At 47.8% G+C, this 22,200-nt stretch overlaps 1 protein-coding gene across 1 annotated transcript; it reads right to left on the bottom strand.

Annotated features, from left to right (window-relative positions):
- Positions 1 to 7,694: 7,694 nt before the first annotated feature.
- Positions 7,695 to 13,833, bottom strand: TEX55 (testis expressed 55). Its single transcript, XM_075034772.1, has 4 exons — positions 13,712 to 13,833; positions 12,405 to 12,893; positions 12,066 to 12,128; positions 7,695 to 11,325 (listed from the first exon to the last, which is right to left on the bottom strand). Exons 1-4 carry the CDS (start codon positions 13,727 to 13,729, stop codon positions 11,212 to 11,214), a joined length of 684 nt encoding a protein of 227 aa, XP_074890873.1. The 5' UTR covers positions 13,730 to 13,833; the 3' UTR covers positions 7,695 to 11,211.
- Positions 13,834 to 22,200: the final 8,367 nt, after the last annotated feature.

Raw genomic sequence — 22,200 nt, 5'->3', positions numbered from 1 at the left:
GCCACAGGAATAATGGGCTTGGGAAGGGTGATGGGAACTACATGTTTTTAGAGCCCTTCACAAGTCAAAAGTGAACATCGAAAGGATATATATATATCTCTTTGGTAGCCATCTTTGCAAATATCTTGTGGGAAATTAATGAGAACTGCAATAGCTCTGATGTTTTATGCATCTCCTTGGTACTTGGAGACAATTGAAGAGAGATCCAGCATTCCCATGTCATCCTCATCACATTTCACCCTGAGGAAAGGACAGTGCTTTTGGCATTTCCAGCCTCATGAGTTATCACAGCGATAAGCAAAAGAAGACCCAGCCTTTGCAGCCAGCCTGATCTAGTAGACAGGGACAAGACATTTGTCACTTGGGTGCTCAAGAGTAGGGATGCAGATTTGTCTAGACCTAAATAACTCTTAGCTGCTTGCCCATTATTTGTGCTCCCTGCACCAGGTGAAGTCTGCCCAATCTTTCGGCAGTGCTGGGGGGACCACCGCGTTTCATGCTGACTGGCGTGCTGGGGTTTAGGAAGGCAGGCTCCCATCATCGCTGCCGGACATTGAGAAAAGCCGGCGGCAGGGATAAGGAATGCATCTCCTGAGTGTCACAGCCTGGCAAGACATGGGGCAGCGGTTAGGCACAAGTCCTGCCGTGGTAGCATGCTCCACCGCATCCCACCCAGGAGGAGAGAAGAGGCAGTGAGCGTGGAAATGCTAATTTGGAAAAAGAAGAGGAGGAAAGAGGAGAGAGGGAAGGGGAAGCTGGTAGTGAAGTTGGTAGTCTTGCCAGTCACCAGCACTGAGAGCGGCTGTTGGGAGAGAGCACTGGTGCGGCTGAGCTCTTGCTGCTCCGTTAGCCCTGTCCGGGAAACTGCAAAAAAGTGTTAGCGTGGATCCTTGTTTGGGCTGGAAGAGGTAAGGCTGGGGAGGGTGGTGGTCAGTCCTAAACTGCCATCACCATTTGGCTGCTCACAGCTTGTTGTTAATCTGGGTTAGCGGGTAAGAATGTTTTTGGTGAAATCTGGAGAGAAATGTGGTATTGGGAAGGAGAGAGTTGGGATGGGGGGTTTGTTTGTTTGCACTTTTTTTGGTGTGCGTTAATAAGGTCGGACTCTGAGTTTGTACGAGGGTCAGACAGAGACCCTGCCTGAGCAAGGGAGTGCAATGGGGCTGACAAACCATGCGGGGGGAAGCCCAGGTGCCACCACGGGCACTTCCAGTGGGGTGCCTGCAGCTGCTTTAGCCTCCCCTGTGGGTCTGCGCCTGCGCTGGCATACTGCAGATGAGAACACGCCAACACTTCTGTAGAGCCAGACCCAGGCATTTGTGTAAGCTCTTGTACTTGGTCAATGCTACAGACTCACGAGTGCACACACCTCCTCACAGAGCCATACATACACACACACGTACATGTACAATTCTACACACCTCACATATGCTTTCCTCAGGTGTATCCGGACATAGGTCCACATACGTGCACACCTCTGCTGTGTATGGGTGAAAGGCAAAGTGCTGGCTTGGGAGTGAAGACACGCTGCAATTTGGGGTTTCGTTTGGAGACACAGTCAGATGCTGAGGCCACAGCCTGGCCCATTTTCACATGGAGGTGGAAAAGGAAATTTCTCAGGAGATCTGTAACTTGACTGTGGCAACGTGCTCTGTGGGTTACAGGGCAATGTGAGAACACGCCTGTCACAAAGTGTGCCATGGCTTTTCAAAATAGACATGGGAGGGATGCTGGAGGATGCCTGAAGAGAGAATAAAGGTGCTGAAAAGGGTGGTTAGATGCTGTAGGTAATTCCAATGGGCTGGCTTTGCTCCTAACCTCTGAGAATACCCTTTCATGTGCCTGCATCCTTTGAATTTCCTTTCTTCATAGCACGGAAATAGTGATTTAAGACAGAGCGTGTGAGAGGGAAGAATTAGGGAGGGAGAGAGGGAGAGAGCACATAGGGAGGAAAGGTGGTTATGGCCAAAGCAGCAAGGTCCCAGGAGTCATTTCTGTGACCACCTCATGCCAGCATCATGAAGGAACCACTCCAGTCCATGAACAGGAGGGTCCTAACTGCATTTGCAACATTGCATGGGAAGATCAGATCTCACGGTTAAGGGCGAGAGCTCGGGAAATCCCACATCCCCAGCAGTGCGGCTGCAGCGTTGGCTGAGCCCCTGCACAGGTTCAGCTTGACACACACCGTCTGTTTGTCCTAGGGACGGGGATTTTTTTGATGATCGTCCCTCCAGCGCATGGCAGCAGTGGGAATGAAGCCGAGCATCCTTGCCGCAGCATGCTGCGAAGGCGCTGCCCGTGAGCGGAGGGGCTGCCGCTTTTCCCTGCAGAATTCCCACCTCACCGGCTGGGTCAGCGACCTCCCCTTGAGGCCACCACCGCCAGTTGCCCCAGCCCCAATTCCTGCCACCCGGCTTTACTCCCGCATTCCTGGGAATGCCACGAACAGCTGCTTCCCGGTCCGTGGTTCGACCTTCCTTCCCTCGGCCAGATTTGGGGTTGAGGCTCGCGCCTGCCGCCCAAGCCCTCCACGTGCCGTGGCCGGGAGCCAGATCCTCCCCAGAGGAGAAGGGAATTCCTCACGGCTGCCTCCTCTCCCGTCTCCGTGCATCCCAACGGGGGGCGAGGACGCGGGCCAGGGGGGACAGAAATCCGCTGGGCCCCTCGGGTTTGCAGCTGGGCTGGCCTCCCGCCAGCCTTGCCTCCTGCCTCCCCAGCCGGGTCGTGGCTTTTGCTACAGCTGCCTCCCCTTTTCTGCAATGTTTTTGCCCTTTTTTTTTTTGCCACTTCTATACCTCTCAACCTCAAGAGAGAGGAATAACTGCGGGGCGTGGAGAATAAATAAGCAGACACCACCTAGGGAGATCAGGGGAGAGCGGCTCTGTCCCTGAAATTGTTTACCAAACAGTGCTGAGTGTGGGAGACAAATGGCATACCGTTAGCAACAACCATAGGCTAATTATTGTGGGTTAGGATAAACCACCGGGTCACTGGGCTAGCCACTCCGGTGAAGCCTGCAAACATATAGACTGAAAAGCAGAACTGTATGTATATATTTACTATAATGTGGAATGCAGTAAGTAACTTCTTTCTAAAACCTCAGATACCTTGATGAAGAGTGTTACAGAAAACCCAGATACAGGCATCTTTGTGACGCTGGTAAACCTGGTATTTTGCATTTGGCAATGCATAATCCACCCCTGAATATGGCATTGCACTCTTCATTGCTAAGAAGAGCGCTATAAAGCACACTCTCAAGGATTGGGGTTTCTTAATATTTTGGGGAAGGAGAGGGATACACCTTATTTTTCTAATTTTGTAGGGTAGTTTTATTCATGAGCTTATAACCATGGCTGTATTCTGGTGGTGTTAAGACTTGCAATTTTGGGTGTCTGCATAAAGCCCAAGCTACTGGAATCATGTGATTGCATGAAAATCTGTACTTTCAGCCTTTCGGAAGAGACCGTTTCTTCTCCTTCTGACAAACAAGCAAGCAGAAAGGACAAACAGCTTGGAGGAAGCTGCTCTGTTTGGTAAAGAACTGCATTCAGGCAGGGAACTGCTTCCCCAGGGAGTTTTGGGCTAGTGCTCATAGTGGAATTTGCACATGTGGGTAAAGGCAGTAACAAATTAAATCTCGGTACCCCACTGCTAACAATTAGGCCAGCTGCTGTGGCTCCCTTCCTCAGTGATCTCAACCCAAAAGCGTAGAGAAATAGTGGATGTTTATAAAGGCTAATCTCTACTGGCTGCTACTACTGTTAATAAAGGAGACCCTCAGGGTGCCTTCTTGTATACATTGAGAGAGATTTGGGCTCTAAATCTCCCCCTAAGGATGCTTCTTCTACTCTGCTGACTACGAAGGAAACTTGTAGGAGAGCCTCATCACGGGCCTGAGGCTAATTTCTGCAAAGGAAAACCCAGGCCAAAATATCTGCATCTTAGAGCTGCTGATCTCACCTAGACCTTTCAGCAACCTACAGGTCACATTTTTGTACCTGCGGAGACCAGAAGATAAAACAAGCACGGAGGAGCCTGGGGGAGCTCTGAGGTCAAGACCTGCCCTGGCTCCACTCCCACCAGCAGAAGTTTCTCCTGTCAGGGAAGGGGAGCCAAGCCCTGCAAGAGTGGCATTCCCCAGCCAACACCCTTGGTGGCATAAAAGTGTCAGTAAATGGGACGTGGCCTCCTCTTGAATCTCATCGTCAGATGAGGGCAGGCCAGCTCACTCTGAACAGGAGCCTGACCACAGGGAAGGCTCACTGGAGGCTAGAAATCTCACCGTGCCCAGGCAAAGGATCGCCTGGGATCTTGCAAAATACATAGCAGGAGAAAAGACTTTGGAGAAGACGGAAATTTTCTGCTGGTGTTTTAGGTAGCTTCTTTAAAAGGCTGACAATGTCAAGGGAAGGTCTGCTAGAAAGTGTCTCCGTATTGCTCATGGTTGTGAGTTTGAGAGCTTTCTGGCCTCTGAAAGACTGCATATGTCAGTGTTGATATATCTATTAGGATGTGGTCCCAGCTCCCGAATGGCCGTGGCTCTGTGATGGTCCTCTGGTGCTGGTAGTTCAGTTGAGTTTCATCTAACAGACTGGGAACAAGCTGTTCTGTCCGGAATTAGTGACTGCATTGCTCTTGCTGATGGTTAAAAACCTCTCCTCCAAAATCCTGTGTGTGAGTCACGAGCCACAGCATGGTAGAAAGAAGAGGTCTTGTTTGGGGACCTTTACTGCTTTTTTTTGCAAGAGGCCAAAGAAATTTCTTCATATTAACTGTTCCAGCTCATTACTGAAGGGTGTTTGGGGATACCTCACACCTCCCAAAGCCATCTTGCTTGTCTCGGCTGCATTGCTGCTTCTGATCTAGAAGACTGTAACGGGCTGGCAGTGGAGCAGTGCCATCTACACACGGTTGCCCGTTACTATCCAGTTTCCACCACGCTGTAAGCCAAGTGCTTGCAAGCATATATCTCATTTAGCTCAGCATCTCCACCATCTACCTTGCCAGAGGGCTGGAGCACCCAAGAGAAAGAGGGAGGGCAGTCAAGTTAAAGCTGCATCGCAAGAGTCTCGGCAGCAGGAGGAAAGGGGAATCGCAGAGGGGTGTTGGCTGGTGCGGTGCTTGGGAGCGCTGGGATGGAAATAAATAGCATGCATGCCTTAGGCGGGTTTATAGCACTCTTGGGGTGACAGCCTCTGCCTTGGTTAGGGTGTGGTTGATGTCTCACACCGATTCATTGCTTTGGCAGAACTGTAGGCACTGTCCAATATTCTTCCTTTGAAACTCTCTTTTAAAATTTCAGTAACTAACTGGAAACTTCCCTGAGAAGCCTGACTCTGTCACGCGCCTGGGGTTTGACCCAATCCTGTACCCAGCTGTACCTGGGTTTTAGCTTCAGCCGGTCCATGGATGGAGCTGTGCTTTGGGCCATCCAGCCCTTTTACGTGGACCTTTTCTCCTCTACTTGTAGCTGCTCCACGGCTGGATATAAATGCCTGAGTTAGACTCCCTGCCTCTTAACAGCCTTTAGCAAAGGCTCAGCCGGTCTGTGCTGCCCTCTCATGGGCACAAGCAGGAAAGGTTAAGTTTCACCTTTTTCTTCAAGATGCTTTTTAACCTACTACTCAAGGGCCATTTTTTCAACACATGGTTTCTGAAAAGCCAGGAAGGCTTATGAACAACTTCTAAGAGGCCTATGAAAGGTAACTACGAAAAGAAATTCTGTCTACAGTTGTGCTGGACCCTGCCCAGCTCTTACCTTTCTAAAGAGCTTTGCTCTTCATTTGGAAACGTTTAGACAGCTAATAGGGCAAAAAGTAGGGAGTTGTTGCTCCCAACCACAGGCTGAGCTCCCATATGCACACCTATCATCTGCCGTGTCAGACATACATCAGCTTCATGGCATCAGACCATGGTTAAGGAGTCTCTCAGGACAGCTCTGTGTTGCTACCAAGGATTCAAGCAACAGGAGCAAAAGCTGCATTCTCCAATGGGCAGTACTTGCTTTCAGTACTGTGGGGTTTCAGCAAACTTCCAACACTGCCCTTCCCTGAATCTCCTTGCAAAAAGGCAGGATATTCTGCTTGACCCAAGGGGATACTTAAACAACGGTGAGATAGAGCAGGCATCGCTCTGCTCTTCAAAGGGACTCCTGCGGTGCTCATGGTGTTTATGCAACTTTGAGCCACTGTTTAAAAACTTTGGCCTTCTGACCACTTGCCCAAATTTTAATATAGCCTTTTCCCTAATGTCTACTCATCTGTCCAAACACCAACAGCTCCTCAAGGTGGGAACTATTTTGCTTCAAGGGCTGGTATGACATACATTTTCCCCATTAACAAACAAATGTGCTATTCCACATGTCTCTATTCACCTCCGTTTCCTGTGTTATACTAGAAGATAAACTGAAGGACAGGAAGGAGGAAGGACAGAGGTCACCTCTTGTTCTTACAAACTCCCTAACCCTAACATGGATCCTGGCTCCTAGTTCGTAAGAAGAATTTTAAAGCGTTGGACCAAGTGATTCCAAGCAAGACGTTTGTCTTAAAGGCTTGTAAGTTTATGGTGAAGTTTTCAGTCAGTGTAAGCTGGTTGTTGCGCTCCCCTAGCTACATTGCCTACCTTTTTTACTTTGTGAACTGTACTAGATAGCTGTGTGCCATCATATGTCTGGCTCTGTGTAGTCCTGTGTTCCTCCATCTCTTGCCACCTTAAGGAATGACAATGAACAAGAAGTTAATTTTGGTCTCAAAGCAAATAACAACAAATAAAGCAAGTGAGTCCATCTCACAGTTTGTTTCTTCCCTGGTATTACTGCACTGCAGTTTGTGAAATGACACCAGCAAAGGAGGGTGAGCTCTTCCCACCTGGGAGAGGCGTTGCATGAGGAATTGGGATGATAGCCTTGAGGGAGAAAGAGAGCGTTGCTCCATTTGTTCATACCACGCATTTCCAATACAGACCAAATACCGCAGTGTCTGCAGACAGTTTCCAGTCTTGAATTATGTGCATAGGAATCTCTTGGGATTTGCCTAACTTCAGCTGTTCTGCAGTGACATTCCAGCCCACCACCTTTGCCCAGGATAAGATGGCAAGTGACTGTTCATTCAACCCATGTCACCCCAACAACTCGCAGTTCCCCTTTTCATTTGTGTATCTTCAGGCATGGCCATGAACTTTTAGTGATGCTGCTCCATCAAAGTTGTCCATGAAGGCAGTTCCAAAAAAGGAATGCAGCCATGGATATTGATGCCTGGCCTTAAGGGAATGTTTCTTCTGCGTTCCATCTGGCTGAGCGAATGGTCAAGAGAAGCTTTCCCTTGAATACAACCTGAGGGCATGTCAGACAGGGTTTGATCAATTTGCCCTGGTATATTCCCTTTCTAAGCGCTCCCACATTCTCTAGTCTTCAGCTTGAGCTCTCTCTTGAGCTAAGCTCTTTGTCGGGTTTTACCCAGAGGTTAATTTCTTTCATTTCAGACATGCAAGCCCTGAATAGTTGATGCTGCCTACTTGGAGTTTCACATCATTGTGAAACTTTTAAATCAATGCCATTAAACTAGCTTAAGGTTGGTGTTATGTAGGAATGATTCATATCCAGTGAGTCACAATGAAATGTCTCATGCTATAAGTAGCTGGCCATTGAAAAGCTATTCTGCTTGTGCCCTCCGCCTAACTAAGAAGTGGAGCAGAGTCTGTGTGAACTTTTCAAAGGATCTTTAATCACCAGTTACAACTTTTTTTTTTTTTTTTTAAATTGGTTAAGAGGCAGTACACAAGCAACTTTAGTATCACTTGGGGCATGTGAGTAATTTTAAGTTCATTACAAAGATGGCAGAAAAGAATCTGATATTTTGATCCAAGACACCTATTTCAAGGTGTGTACAATTTCTTTCTGGCTGGCCCCTCCACATCCTGCTTCTGGGGGATTACAAGGTTCACAGCAAAAACGGTCATGCTATTTGGCAGCTGAACTGGATGTCATACTCCTATGCCGGTCCACGGACCAGCAAAAAATCTCAACTGTGAGAATACGGCACTTTCTTGGTGCTCAGCTCAAACTACGGAGGAAACACCCTTGCGAACTACAAAGTTCTCTCCAACCTCACCACCTTCCACTCCATGATCTACTCCTATCCATTAGAAGCACTCAGAAATACACAGGTGTGGGTAAAAAATCAAAACACTTTTTTAAAAAGAATGCACTTCAGTGCAAGGGCATATCTCTTGTGGAGAAGAGAAAGAGCAAACAACAGATGTTAGTCACGTTGCTTAGCACACTACTGGAGGGCATTCAAATATACAGTGACTAGCATGCTATAAGGACTTATATGGAATAGTTTCGGTTACACACAATGAACTGCTAATTCCTTCAGAGCACCCAAGGCAAGAAATGTAACGACAGTTTAATGTCATGTTGATAAATGTCCACTTAATGAAGAAGAAACACGGATCTGATGGTTTGGGAAAGAAATTATGGAAAAGGGACAGGCACTCTGGAATTCAGACTACAATAAATGTTTCCATTTTAAATCTAACTTTTCTCCTTTTCTTTGCCACAAAGAAGTCTTCACACACACAAACAGCAGTGGTGCATTAGTGCCTTAATGTGAGGTAGAATTTTTCTAGATCTAAAGTGTATTTTTCAGCAAAACTCTGAAGCAAATCAAAAAGGACAACTGTGTTGCACCAGCCTGAACACAATAATCTGCACACCTTCTGGAGGATGCTTTTTTGTTTTCATAAAACTAAGTTTCTGGACTTTTCTCCTTGAAAAAATGCAGTTCAGAATAGAATGCAATCATCTGAGAGGCTGGAGGAGAAGGAAGTGACATTTCTCCGCAGATGGTTCGTGACGGGTTTTCCAAGATTTCTGGTCAAAGCCCTTGCTCAGAGCTGATCAATTCCCCTCCAAGTCTGTGAAAGCTGACGGGTTGTCCTTGGCCTACTGCCTTCCACAGTCTCTTACCATCTACACAAGCCAACTGCAGGCCCACGCAGCTGTCCTGAGTGCAGCCCCATTCATTTCTATATGACTGCTGCTCCTGAAAGGAGGGGGACCTTGATCTTAAGAAACAGAAAAGACAGGTGCTCTCTCTTACACGCACCGGAGAGGACTTCTTGCTACCATGCAGCAACTTTGGTAGCATGAGATTATGTGGCCAGGCCACCAAAGGAAAATTTTGGCCCTGATATTGCTGAGGAACACTGAGTAGGGCCTCTCTTGCAAAACTTTTGTCATCCATAAAAAGACTGCTTTCCAGTTCACTTTAACTTATCTGAAAGAGAAATAAAGGATCTTTCCTTGCATAACTCCCTTAATCCTGACATGAAGTTGAGGGCATACACTTATAGTCTGCGAACATATTACAACTCAAAAGTTTTTCATAAGGAAAAGAGAACAAAATACAATATACAAATAATAGAAACCTAGGAAATTCACAGCTAAAGCTGTTCCCAAAGCACCCTAATCCTGTTCTACAGCAAAATTCAAAGACATGCCAACATCTCCACCTCTTGGGAAAACATACTGACAAGTGGCCACAGAGATGAAAAGGTTTCAACGGTATCTTAATCTTCCATTCATGGCCTGTTTCACAGAGGTGCATTAGCACTTCCCTTACATTCACAGGGCACGTATGTATAGGGCCAGTTACAAATTCTTGATCAAGTATTTATCAGGCTGAAAACCAATTGCTCTCTCTGTTTCATTAAATGTCCAATTCTTCCAGTTGCTGAAGATAAGTAGAGCTTTCAAAAGCATCTCAGTGCTTCAGTGGGACCTAAATGCCTAAAGTCTACATCAAACCTCTTATAAAACCCATGAAGATTTTACCTGAATCTTGAGCCACCTTTAGGCTCACAATACCTTTAAAACCTTCCTGCCCTATGAATGACAGGGGTGGTTACCTGCCTTTAACCTGGAAGCACATGAGTTAATTGATCTTTTCTGAGAGTCTCGGATAGAAAGGCAACTCATCTCAGACACTGATTTTGTATGCCAAATACTTGCCTCTGTTATTCCCAAACTTTTTGGGCCCACACTCTGCTGTGGAGTATCACACAACCTAATCATCAGACTTTTAGCTGAAAATAGATAGATGGAAGATAAGTTTTTATGGTGCTCTCTTCATAGCCATAGAGACAGTCATTTGGGAATACACTACCATCCATCAGGAAATTAGAGCACTTGCCTAAAAAAGAGAAAAGTCTGTATTGACAAAAAGCTTTCTGGCATCAGCACATACACATGAAATGAAGCCAGAATAACAGTATGCTCCGTTGCACATTTTCAATAATCTTTAGGCAAGAGACAAGAAAGACAAACTTTCTTTACAGGGTGGAAACAGACACTTAGATAGTATGAAAACGAGGATCCTAAGTGTTTTGAGAGTCAAAAGCAGTTCAAATGACTGCTTGCAAAGTGTACCTTGACTCTGAATTTCCTGGGCTACCAGTGCTTGGTTTTGGTTTGTTTAGTTTTATTCACCTCCCATATTCCTGAGTACTGTCTTCTGAAGCCATAGAGGGTGCATGCAACTCTTGCTTTACTGTTCTGTTTATCAAAATGTACACTACACTTGCAATGATACAAGCAGGACAACCCCAAAAAACAGAGTGATTGGAACCCAGCAGGGATGGTTAAGGACAAGACAGCTGCGCCTAGTGTGTGTAAGAGGCAGAGAGACAGCTTCTTGCTTCAGGGGAGCTCTGGGGGCAGAGGAAAGGCCACAGACGCAGCCTCTCAAAGTATTAGATGGACATTGGTGCTGCTGCATAGCTGGAAACAGTAAGCCACGAATGCAGCATGAAGAAAAGAGAGGACTGTGGGTTGTCCAGGGCTGCTTTTTAATTCTACTTGCTTTTGTGCTTGCATTGTCTGAGCTGTGAGGCTTCTCTGCACAGAGAAACAGAGTCTAGGGGTGGCCTAAATGTGGGATTTATGTATTTGTATGCAGAGACTGCATAGGAGTTCAGCAGACCTGCCTCTTCAAGATGTGCCACACTTGCATGCAGGTCCATGCACTCTTTAAGATTTGAGCTTGTGCATCCAAACTTGGCTGCAGCATTTAAACCCAAGCGGAAGCACAAACGTACAGAACAGAAAAATCAGGAAACAGAGATACAACCAGGCCTGTTCCAAGTTACTGCCAATGACTACAAAAGCATGGTGCTGTGAAGGCCCCATGCAATACTGCAAGAGCAAGGTCAGCAGGGACGAAAAGGAGTGTACAGGACCTCTTCCAGAAACACCTTTGCATCTTCATTCTCCTCCAACATTCCCTCCATTTCCGCCTGCCTGGCATTTATCATAGACTGCACCTGGGCAAAAGGAAAAGGAAAAGGGTCATTTGGGAGCCTATTTCCTTACCACTGGTGCCCAGAACTGACCTTGCCATTCCTCTGCAAGTTCTGTACTCAGTACGACAGAAACCCAGCAGCAAATCACAAAGGTGGTGCTTCCCCTGACTGACTAGAAGGCAGTGAAGGAAAAGACTCTTTCTCTTTCTCTGTCTGCTTTCTTTCCTCTAACCTCCTCCTTTCCCCAGGGAGCTCCCCACACTTCTAACTCACTCCTAAACTATCACCTCCCTCCACTGACTTTGAATTTCCTGTGTTTTAATACTGTGCAGGCTCAGCAGAGACAGCTCTCCTGAATAGGGGTGTGTGGGCAGGAAAAGTGTTCCTACCCAGTGTGGGATAGAGGGAGCTGGAGAAGGGTCACAGGAATCCAGAGGGGCCTTATTTCTGTCCCTAAGCTTCCCTCACCTCTCAGACAACAGTCCTCCAGGGCACATCCACCCCATTCTCCCCCCCTCCCCCCAGCTCTTCCACACACCCATCCTCCCATACCTCTCCTCCCTCTCCTTTTAGAGCACGTGTGGTCCCTTGCACCCTGGACACTCTGCTCCTGCCCTGTGCTTCTCCTCCTCCCAAGTGAGCAGACACACAGTGAGAGAAATAGTCATGGGTTGACGATGTTTCTGGTGTGCTCAGCAAAGCTGGCTTTCTGCTGTGGCCCTAACAGACAGTCCCCGCTGAGCCCCGGCAAGTCACCATACCTGCAGCAACATGAACTGCAAGGGGTCCTCGGGCTTCTGGTACACCAGTTTTTCTGTGATCTCCTGAGACAGAGACAGACAGAAGGAAAGAACTATTGATCCTTGGGTAGATGGGTGGCTGCACTTTCTGCTCCAACACTAGCTGCATTTTAAAAAGCAAGCATCTCTTTCAATCCCCAAAGATGATCAAAGGTCCTTTTATACTGCTTTGCTCAAGTTTACACTTAAGAAAGCATAGGACAAGGAGGGATCCAGGGAAGGGATAATTTGGTCGAAGCTAACTTTAGGCCCAGCTTCTCAAGCAAGCCTCTGGACAGAGAAGGGGAAGAGATATTTCACCTGAAATATCTGCAGAATATTATGTTTCTCCATGTACTTAATGGAGACTTCAAAGGGGTCTTCATACACCATTGGCTGCTCCAATATTTCACATGTAGCCTCTGTCGGCTTGACTATAGTTGCTGACGACCCAGCCTCAGATGTTTTACCACCAGCCTGTGCGGAGTCAGACATGTACATCTTGACTTTGAAACCTGGCAGTTCGCCCATAGGTGATGCAATCCCATGTGAGTTTTCCCTGGATGTGGGAAATTCAACGACAGGTAACTGGCCCTCAGAACCTGGTGGTTTCTCCACAACCAGCTGGTCTGCAGACACTAGCAATTCCGCTACAGATGGCTGGTCTGCAGATGCTGGTGTTTCAACCCCAGGTAAGTCATCCAATGATGGTGGAGATTCAACTATAGGTGTCTGGTCCTCAGATGGTTCAGCAGCTGGTGGTATGCCAGATTCCTCCACTTCGGATTCTGAATGCTCATTAGGCTCTTGCTAAAATATTTAACAAATAAAGAACAAAGAATATTTTAAACATGTAGCCTTGCAGTCCAGATACATCTCATGACTGCATCCTTCTGCAAATATGTTGCAGCCCCTCTTTAGGCATGCACTAACAGGGTTTGGTTTCTGTGACTGCTCCCACCCACACCTTCTGCCCGTGTGCCCAGGAACCCCATTTAAGCTCAGGCCCAAGCCTTCAGACCTGGTCTGAGCGATGCAGTAGGTGTGTGCTGTGCCTGATCCTCACTTACTGACCGGTTTTCCTAGGGGGACTCTATGTGCAACACTGTAGGTAGTTTTGTCTCTGGATAGAAGCCCCTTGGATGGATCCCGGACCCGACTCATTACCTTGCCTTGCCTGGGACTGTCGCTGAGCCCTCTTATCCTGCACCCAAGTGCTGTGGGCCTGCGCCCTGTTGCTTAAGGGCACTGCCCAGCCTGCACCGTGGTTGCCCTCAGCTCCCGGCTCATCTTCCCGCTTGCTGCAGCTCTGGTCTTGCTCCCTGATAGCCAGCAGCAGAAATTTGGGCAGCCTTCACCCATCTCCCCCTTGAGCAGCCGGCTGTGGACTCTGCTGTATCCAAGCCTCGCACCCCCACTCCTAGTCCCCTTTCTCCCCCTCATCCCAAACCCTCCCTGGGCCAGAGGAGGGGGAAGCCATGACAGCTGCCCCCAGCTTTGGGGCCTGGGGGTGCAGGAGGCCGGGATGGGGGTTCTCCGGGGCAGCGCGGGTTGGTGCAGGCAGAGACCGCGTGGGGGAAGAGGTACCCGGGATCGGGATGGGAATGGGGATCGGGATCCTGCCTCACCGGCCCCCGAGTCTCCATGACAGGCCAGGGTCGCGCTTCGCCTCCCACCGCCGCCGGCCCTTTTGTGCCGCTCGCCGCTCGCCGTAGGCGGGAGAGGAGGCGGAAGACGCCGGGGGGAGGTTGCCAGGGAAACCGCCGCCCTCACGTGACTCGGTAGGCGGGGGCCGCCCCTGTCACGTGGGCGGCGAGCGCCGGGCTGCCATCATGGCTTAGGGCGGAAGCGCCGGGCTGTGAGGGGCCGCGGCCTGGGCCTGGGCCTGGGCCTGGGGGCCGCCCCCCTCCTCGCCCGCGTTATTCTTCCCCCCTAGAGGGGAACTAGAGGGGTCTGTGGGTGCGTGTCAGCAGCCAGCGAGCCCTCTGTGGGGACCTGTGGCTGTCCGGGGCCTGGTGGAAGCGGGGTTCCGTTGGCAGAGGGAAGGCCGTGGGGGGGGTGTCATCCCGTCACCCAGCCTGATACCGAAAAGCCGGTCGAAGAAACTCTCTAGGACTCGTTTTGGAGTTTTAGAAAGCAGGCATTCTTTATTGCAGCGCTGGATGCACGGGGGATAGTTCCACCCAGCGTGCATGCCACAGCTTTAGCACTAACAGTTTATATAGAATAACTAATTGCATATTAATCAGATTAGTATACATATACATAAAAATAATTGCAACTGATTATCTTAGTATCTTAACAGCCTACTTCTGATCATGCGCAATGAAGGATCCATTTGAGTCGAAGGGCTGCTTTTGCAACCACCGACCCATTTGAAGTTCTTGTTGGCTGTCCTTGAAGTCTTTATTCTTGTCCTTGTTCTTTGATCTTGAAGCTTAACGCAGTTTCAATCACATGTGGTCAGTTTCAGCACTGTTTTCATCTAGTGTACAGGAACATCTAGTCATAAGAGCAAAGAACTGCAAAACTTATGAGTAACTACCTCTGCTAGTTAATTGCTTGGCTGTACTTTTGTCTATTGTTTCAATCATAGTGTTAGTATAAGACTTATAATAATTATTTACCAAATCTCACTTTTACAGTCACCTAGCAGCAAACCAGTTTCCACGGCTGGTACAAAATATTAAAACCATCAAAATATTTAGACAACCCATACAGAGTGTATGGAAATATGCTATCAAGCCTGCCACTGGCCTTTTGTTTTGCAGGGAGCTGAGTCGCTTCACCCTGAATCGCGGTGTCCTTTGGGCCCTGCCGCGCTCCTATAAAGGACGCGAGAAAGCTCGTCGGCTCTTGACCCTCACCATGGCAGTGAGGAGGCGTGGAGGAGAGGGGCAGAGGCAAGCTGTATGCAGAGGGTCAGGTGAAAAAGGACACAAATAGCTTGTAAAGAGAAGCGGGGAAGCAAGAAGTAGGGTAGTAGCGTGCTGAGAAGTATTTACACGTGTATTCATGTGAGAGGTACTTTCCCGCTCAGTTTTACACAGGTCCTCACGGTGTGCTGCGTGATGAACTTCATCAGAAAAAGCAAAGAAATGTTGCCAGTTTCCCCCCCCCAGGAGGAGATGAAAGAGATAAAGATAAAAGCTGTGCTGTGTTACCACAGTAACCAGCTTCTGAAATGCTCTGGTTCATGCTCCAGTGTGACAAGAGCTGGGATTGAAACATGAGTGGCTGAAACTGCCATGGGGATTGATGGGGTGGAGAGGGAGGGAGATACAGGACTTCAAAACCTGTGCTAAACTAACAGATGTCACTTCCATTCAGAGCAGCTCAGTTTGTGTGTGTTTTTCAGGTTACGCTGTTGACATTTTGAGAGAAACAGCTTCCCCGCTGCTGCAGTACTAGGTTCAAGACCGTGTTGCCCGTATCCTCAGCCACGCTGACCACTCAGACCATCTTGCACTGGAGCACTGCTGTTTGCACTTGGGGGATGCCAGGTCCTTACTCAACTCCTCTGAGCCCATCTTGCCTCTCCCATTTTCCCGTGTGACTGTGATGGTTCTGGAGAGCGTCAGACTCCTGGCTGTTTGACTGTGGGCTTTTTTTGGTCTGTGTTTACTTGGAAAGGCCTTGAAAGGTGCTGGGTAAAATCTGTAAAATTGTTGAAGGGTCTTAGGCAGTTGGTTGGGTGGACTCTCAGGGAGATTTCAGGATCTGACTTCTTCAACCTCCACTGATTATCCCATCCTCACGTGGTGGGAGAGGATACAGTATACTGCCTGGTGCTCAGCATTGTCAGTCTTTGATTTGTGGACCCTGACATGTTTCCTCTGGGAGCTGTGGACCAACAGAACAGGCTTAAGTTTGTAGGCAGAATATTCACTGGTTTGTCTTCTACACCCCTTAGAAATACTGTCTTTGTTCTGCAGTGATCTGTGCATGTTTAAACTCACATTTGCAACCCTTGTAGCTATGAAGAAGATTTTGCTTGATAAGGTCTTGCTGCCAGTCAGTCTGACAACTAAGACAGCAACGTCCAGGAACAGTTGAGGTGTGAGTTAGATCTTCCCTGCCCTGCAGCTGGGTATTTCTGCACAGCTGTAATGCTCACACAGCTAGTGTGTTGAGGGTCTGAAAGGAAAGCTGTAAACTGTTACATCCCTGTCATACTTCGGGGGGGGGCGGGTTGCTTTAGTGACTGCAGTTAACAGTTTTAACTGAAGTAGGCATCTGCTTTCAGTTGTGTGTGGATGGGTAGCTGTGTGCTGAGCCATCCCAGTGCTGTTTTCTCCACTGCAGAACTTCTCCCATGGGTTTCTCCTCTCCATCCTTTACTGGACCGGACTAAGCAGTTCTCAGCTGCCTGCTGGCTTCAAATAGCATCCTGCTGTGGGTAAATCTCGAGCCCCATGTCTTCCTGTCATCTGTGCCTCATTGGTTAACAGCAGATCTCTCCATTTCCAGCCCCACTGCCTACTGCAGGGATCTGGCTGCTGGGGCTGGAAAGCTAGGATTTTGTACAAGGAAGTAAGATGAATGACTCCATTAAATAAACATCACTGCTCTGTTTATTCTTTCAAAAGAACAGATTACAAAAAGGAGAAGATGCATTTTAAATGCATTAAAAATTCTGAGCAAAATAATGCCTTTGAATACAATGCTCATGTAACATAAATCACATGGCTTTTTTCTATCCAAGCACATGGAAAGCAAAAACGTATTATTATATCATTATTTATATGGCACCATATGCTAAGTCTGGAACTTAAAGACTTTGAAATAAATAAGAAAACACCAGCTGCAGATCAGCAATACACTCCTTTATTGGGAGTCACTATGTAACTGTGGCTATCATTCCTGCTGTTAAGTTAAAACTTAAATAAATTGTCAGAGAAATAAGATAGCCATTAGAGATTCAGTGTCTGTCTCCTGGGGACACTTTTTCTAACAGCTGTAACAAAGATCTGCTGCTGGTTTTGTCCTATCTGTGTAGTAACTCATTGTATTTGTCCCTGCAGTATCACACAGTTGTTCAGTAGAGATGGTTGAGCTGTTTGCTATAAATAATGTTGCTTAACAATGCGGCCCCTTTTGGGTTAATAAATTACAATCAAACCACTCCTGAGCCTCTTTGATTGGTTTCTTCCAAGTCCGCAGTGAAGAGTTGGAACAAATCACTTTCCACACTCTGTTCACTTTGAATATTTCTTCTTATTTTATTGTGCTGTAAAAATATATATATAAATAATAGCCAAATCCTGAAAATGCCCATCTTAAACTCCTGTCACCTCATCCAGTCCTTGAAAATCATAATAAGATGCATGAGATGAAACACATCAGAAAATTAAATATCATTGCTTAAAGGGGCAGAGGGTCAGCACCAGGCTGGGGAATTCGTCCCCCTCCTTCGTGCCGGAGCTGCTGTCGGGGCTCGGGCTTTCTCCCAGGCTGAGGCTGCCGGCCGGAGCGGCGAGCTCACCCGCTACGCGATCCAGGAGGCTGCCGCAGCCCAGCTGATACCCGAGGCTGTGGCCTCGCGCATCCCCGCACGCTGCGACTCCGAGACTTTCTGACCTGTCGTTTTGCACAGTTGCAGCCAGATGTAGCTAAAGCCTTCCTGAGGTCTGGAGAGCAAAGAGCAGCTTGGTGGCATGGAGCAACGATCAAAAAAATAAAACCCCAGGCTGCGAGGAAGTGGCGGGGGTCCTTGGAGAGACATCTCTGCGCATCCACGTGCTGACTGGTGACTCTGGGTGGTCGCGCGGTTGCCCGGCGTGTTGGTTCCTTACCTGTACGGTGGGGTAAGTGCTCTGCCCTCCGTCCAGAGGGTTGTTGAGAAAGTAAAACTGCATTACAGGCTGGGAGGAGAGCAGGGGCAAGTGGAACAGAGCGGTGTGGAGAAAGCTGGCTCCTGCATGAGGTAGAGAGGGCTGGGACGCAAGAGGAACGCTGGGGCTGCTGACTTGCGCCCAGACTGCTCCTACACCAGCGGCCTTTGGCGTGGGGCCGCTTCCGACAGCAACGTCGAGGAGGAGACAGCAGCAAGGTGTCTGCTTTTGTACAGGCGGCCCTGAGAGTTTGCGTGCAGAGACCAAGCCCAGAGCATACTGGCAAATCCAGCTCTTCTCCCAGTACGGCCTCTTGTGAGGGCTCCGCCAGCATTTCCCAGCAGAGAGCAGCAGAGCCTCGTAGCTGCTCGCAGGGGCTCCCAGTGCATCCTCCAAAACCTTCTTGCAGAGCTTGCCACCACAAAATACAACAGTAAACCTTCACCGTGCTCGCAAGGCGCATTTCAGACCTGTCAAGAGCATTGGTGTGGGCAAACTGAAAACGCATGCTTGCAATCCCGAAGGTTTGGAGCTTTCCTGAAAACTGAGGTGTTCACGGTGAACAGAGAGACCCTTCTTGAGGGGATGCTCTCCCGGTTGACTTTGTGCTCAGTGCCAAAAGGGAGCGCCTCAAGTATGGCTTCAGAAAGTGGGGAGGTACCTGTAGCAGGTTAAGCAAACCTCTTTCACAGGTGACTGGCATGGACTACGTAACCCCCTGAGGTCTCCTTCAGCCCCATCTTTGGGAAAGCAGGAAAGAAAGATGTGATTAGCTTCTGTGTTTGGAAATATTTGCTTCGGGAACCTGTTTAGCCTACTTTAGATTTAACCCTTTCTATTAAAGTTTCAGCTGTCTCTTTCTTGTTCCTTCCTCACCTCATAATGTTATTATGAATGTTATTGGTGATAAAAATGACTGAAAAATGTGAGATACTGCTTCCTTGCCAAGGTGTCAAAACTAATTAATCTGTGTCTAATTTAGAGAATGTTCTCCAGGAAAACGAGACTTTGTTTCCTGTTTGGAAACTTACCTGCTCTTCCTTTGGGGTTTCAAGACACCGAATTTGGGATTATACTGGAAGGTCCTCAGTGATATTAACTGGGGCCGTTTCTGTCATTCCTTAATTGCCCCATTCTAACCTGAAGCTATCATGGTTTTATACTTTCCCTTGAGAAATAATCATAGACCTTCTGGGAGGTCGAACCCTTGTGAGGGAGAAGGCTTCAGTTTTGTCTCACCATCACATGGCACCAGAGGGAGGGGATGCTCTGTTCTGACTGAAGTCCACAGCGAACCTTCATCCCCTCCTCTCCCCATCAGCTGTGAAATCCCTGAAGGAAGGGAGAGTCCGGGCATGGTGTTCACCCGAGGGAGTGGTGCCTGCGGAGGATGCTGGGGATAAGGATAGCAGTGGGGTAGTGGGAAGGCACAGGTTTGCCTCTTCAGCCCACCCTGCGACCGCTGCCTTATTGCTGTGCTCCCTTCTGCTGTGCACCCATCTTCTGCCATGGGACAGGGAGGCGGGCATGGTACAGGACAGGCTTTTGGAAGGCAAATGTATCATGCAGTGGCAGCAAAGCTCTGGATAACCCTGTCAGTAGGTCCTTCTTTGAAGAGGCTGTAACCCACAGGCGGTTGTGAGTGGCTTTCTGCATTCCTCAAAGCCCCTCTGTCCTCGCTTTGCCGCACCCCCTCATTTGGCCCGTATGCCAAGCCAATTTAAAAAAATGATGCAAACCCCCTCAGCCCTGGGGTCACTGAGCTGGTCTCCACAGCCTCCTGCCGCTCACACTACGAAGGATCTGTCCTTCTTTATTGATGCAAATGATGCTTCATCTCTGAATCGTAGCTATACATGGGAAAGGTGCAATTAGCTGCTGCAAGGAGCCGGGCCTGTCTGCCTTGCCTTGTTTAACAGAGGCTTTAATTAAAGACCCCCTGATGCTAGAAAGCCACATTAATTATTCATCTGAAAACATTTACATAGAGTCCCCCGTTTCCCTTCTTCAATAAATTATCAACTTCACGTCTCCATAATTCATCGAAATGACTAAAAATACATTGTCTCAGCCTCCAACACCTCCCTTCTCACTCTGGCTTCGTCTGTTCCAACTGTGATGGGTTCAGTATCTTAATGTGAAGGTCTCCTACTGCTCTTAAGTGAAAAGGAGGGATGGAGAAAAAGGGGGAGAGGGAAAGATTTGTCCCTGCATGGGAGTAATGCAGATGCAGTAATTTTTCTCTTTTTCTTTCCCACACAACTGGCATGATCCTGAGGTTTGAAGAAGCTCGTCGGCTATTTCTAATGAGGAGGAATCCACTGAGGGGAGGAGAAAAGAGATTTCCAGGGGCAAAAGAGACCTGGATTTAAACAATTTCTGTGCTCAGCTGCAGATCTCCTGCGTGGCCCAGAGCCCAGCAGTTAATCTCCCTGGATCACCTCCATACCCCACCTGTAGACCAGACCAGCAGTTCCCTATGTGCCTGGTAGAGGGATGCTGCTTTACTGATTATAAGCTGTTCCAATATAGGTGTTTTAAAGAGGAAAAAAGCAGACAAGCTTGGGCAGAGGGAGAAGTTCTGCAGCAATTCACAACAAAGATGTCACTGCAGGCGCAACTGAGGGAAAATTCACTGCAAATAGTTTTCTCCAACACATTTCACTTTGTGATAAAGTGAACTGTCACATGAGAGAGGAAAAAACCAGTCCTCTGAGGGCTTGTTTACATGGGGAGTTAAGACAAATTAGTGTGAGGTGTGAGTTAATGTGCAGAAGTCGAAGTGCATTAAACCTCTGTGTGGGTGCTCTGATACAGAAGGAAAATGGCCTCGGTTCACTATGGTGACAATTAAACAAAAGCAAAGCAAGGTCACTTTATCCCCAAATATCCATGCAGGGTTTAACATGCTTTAATTCATGTGCATTCATTTCACATCTTTGGTTAATTTACCTTAACTTTCATGAACGTCCTAACCTGCAGGGCTTGGACAAGTGTGTACTTCATCTGACTCTGAATAACTACTGTTCTTTGCAGAACCAGGAGTGGTCTGCTGCCTACAGAAATCAGACCCGATGTGCTTTCCTGGGACCAGAGGGAGCCAGTGGCTAGGAAGGGGTGACCTTCTAAGACGGTTGGGTGGAAGGGGGCAGGATGGACACTGGTGAGTTTCTTGGGATGTGGTCAAAGAGGGCATTAGAGAAGGAACCAGGAGAAGAGAGCGCTGACTCCAGAGTTTGCCCACTGAATTTAAAGTTTAGTGTTTTCAGAAGGAAATAAAGAGGGTTCTATGTTTGGACCTGAACATATACAGGGTCTGGGTCTAAGACTAAAAATGGGGTTGAACTGATTACAGAGTGATACACTTATCCAAAGCATTACTCTGTCATCTTCTGTGGTTTTTTGCTCATCCCTTGCCCTTTTTGCTGTTTTAGATGGTCTGTCTTGGCTCAGCAGCGAATAGCATGGTGACAAAACCCTTGTCCAGCCATGAGAATGTGCCTAAATCTTGGGCACTGCTCTCTGCTGGAAGACAATCCACTGAGGTCTCTTTAAATACAAAGATGCTAGTTCTGTTTCAAGCTGTTTCTCACAAATTGATGGAGGCTGGGGGAGCACAGGAGAGAAGTAGAACCATGCTCTGCTCTTCACCAAATACATGTTCCTGAGAGACGTGAACAATTCTACACTGTAGAATTAATGTAATGGAGAGGAATGTGTGTGGGGACATATGAAATACACAAATTTAAATACACAGGAGCAGTATCTGTGGCATAGAGAATGGAAAGGGAGAAATAGGATTGTCAGCTGGAGGAGATGCTGGCTTTTCAGAGGCTGACTTCTGGAAATGGGTCACTGGAAGATCTCATCCGCTTCACCATGAATGGCATGGAGCAGTACCCTCTAGTTTGTTAGCCCCAGCCCAGCTCTTGAATTAGGAGTGGATTTTAGCTTGGTGTGGTGTTAGCTCTGGGCGTAACCTCTTCCCACTGACCTTTTCCTTGGAGACTGGAGGTACCATTTCATGGAATATGCTGGAAAAGAACACCAACAGAGGTCATTCTGCTACTCAGACTGTAGAGGATGCTAGGTAGCACTGAACTCAAAGTTTTCTGGCATTCAAATGGAGTCAGATACTTAGGATTAAATTTACTAAGATACAAATGTAATCTATTGCTTACCAATTAAATTATAGTTCAGACTATGTTATTAAGGGATCTGAATTAACATTCTTCTGGATGTAAGAGAAACACATCTTTGCAGGCATTAGGAAAAAGCTCCCA

This window comes from Buteo buteo, chromosome 8, assembly GCF_964188355.1.
Source record: "Buteo buteo chromosome 8, bButBut1.hap1.1, whole genome shotgun sequence".
Lineage (NCBI taxonomy): Eukaryota > Metazoa > Chordata > Aves > Accipitriformes > Accipitridae > Buteo > Buteo buteo.
Note: the sequence above shows the minus strand (reverse complement) of the source record. Positions and strands in the feature narration are given on the sequence as shown.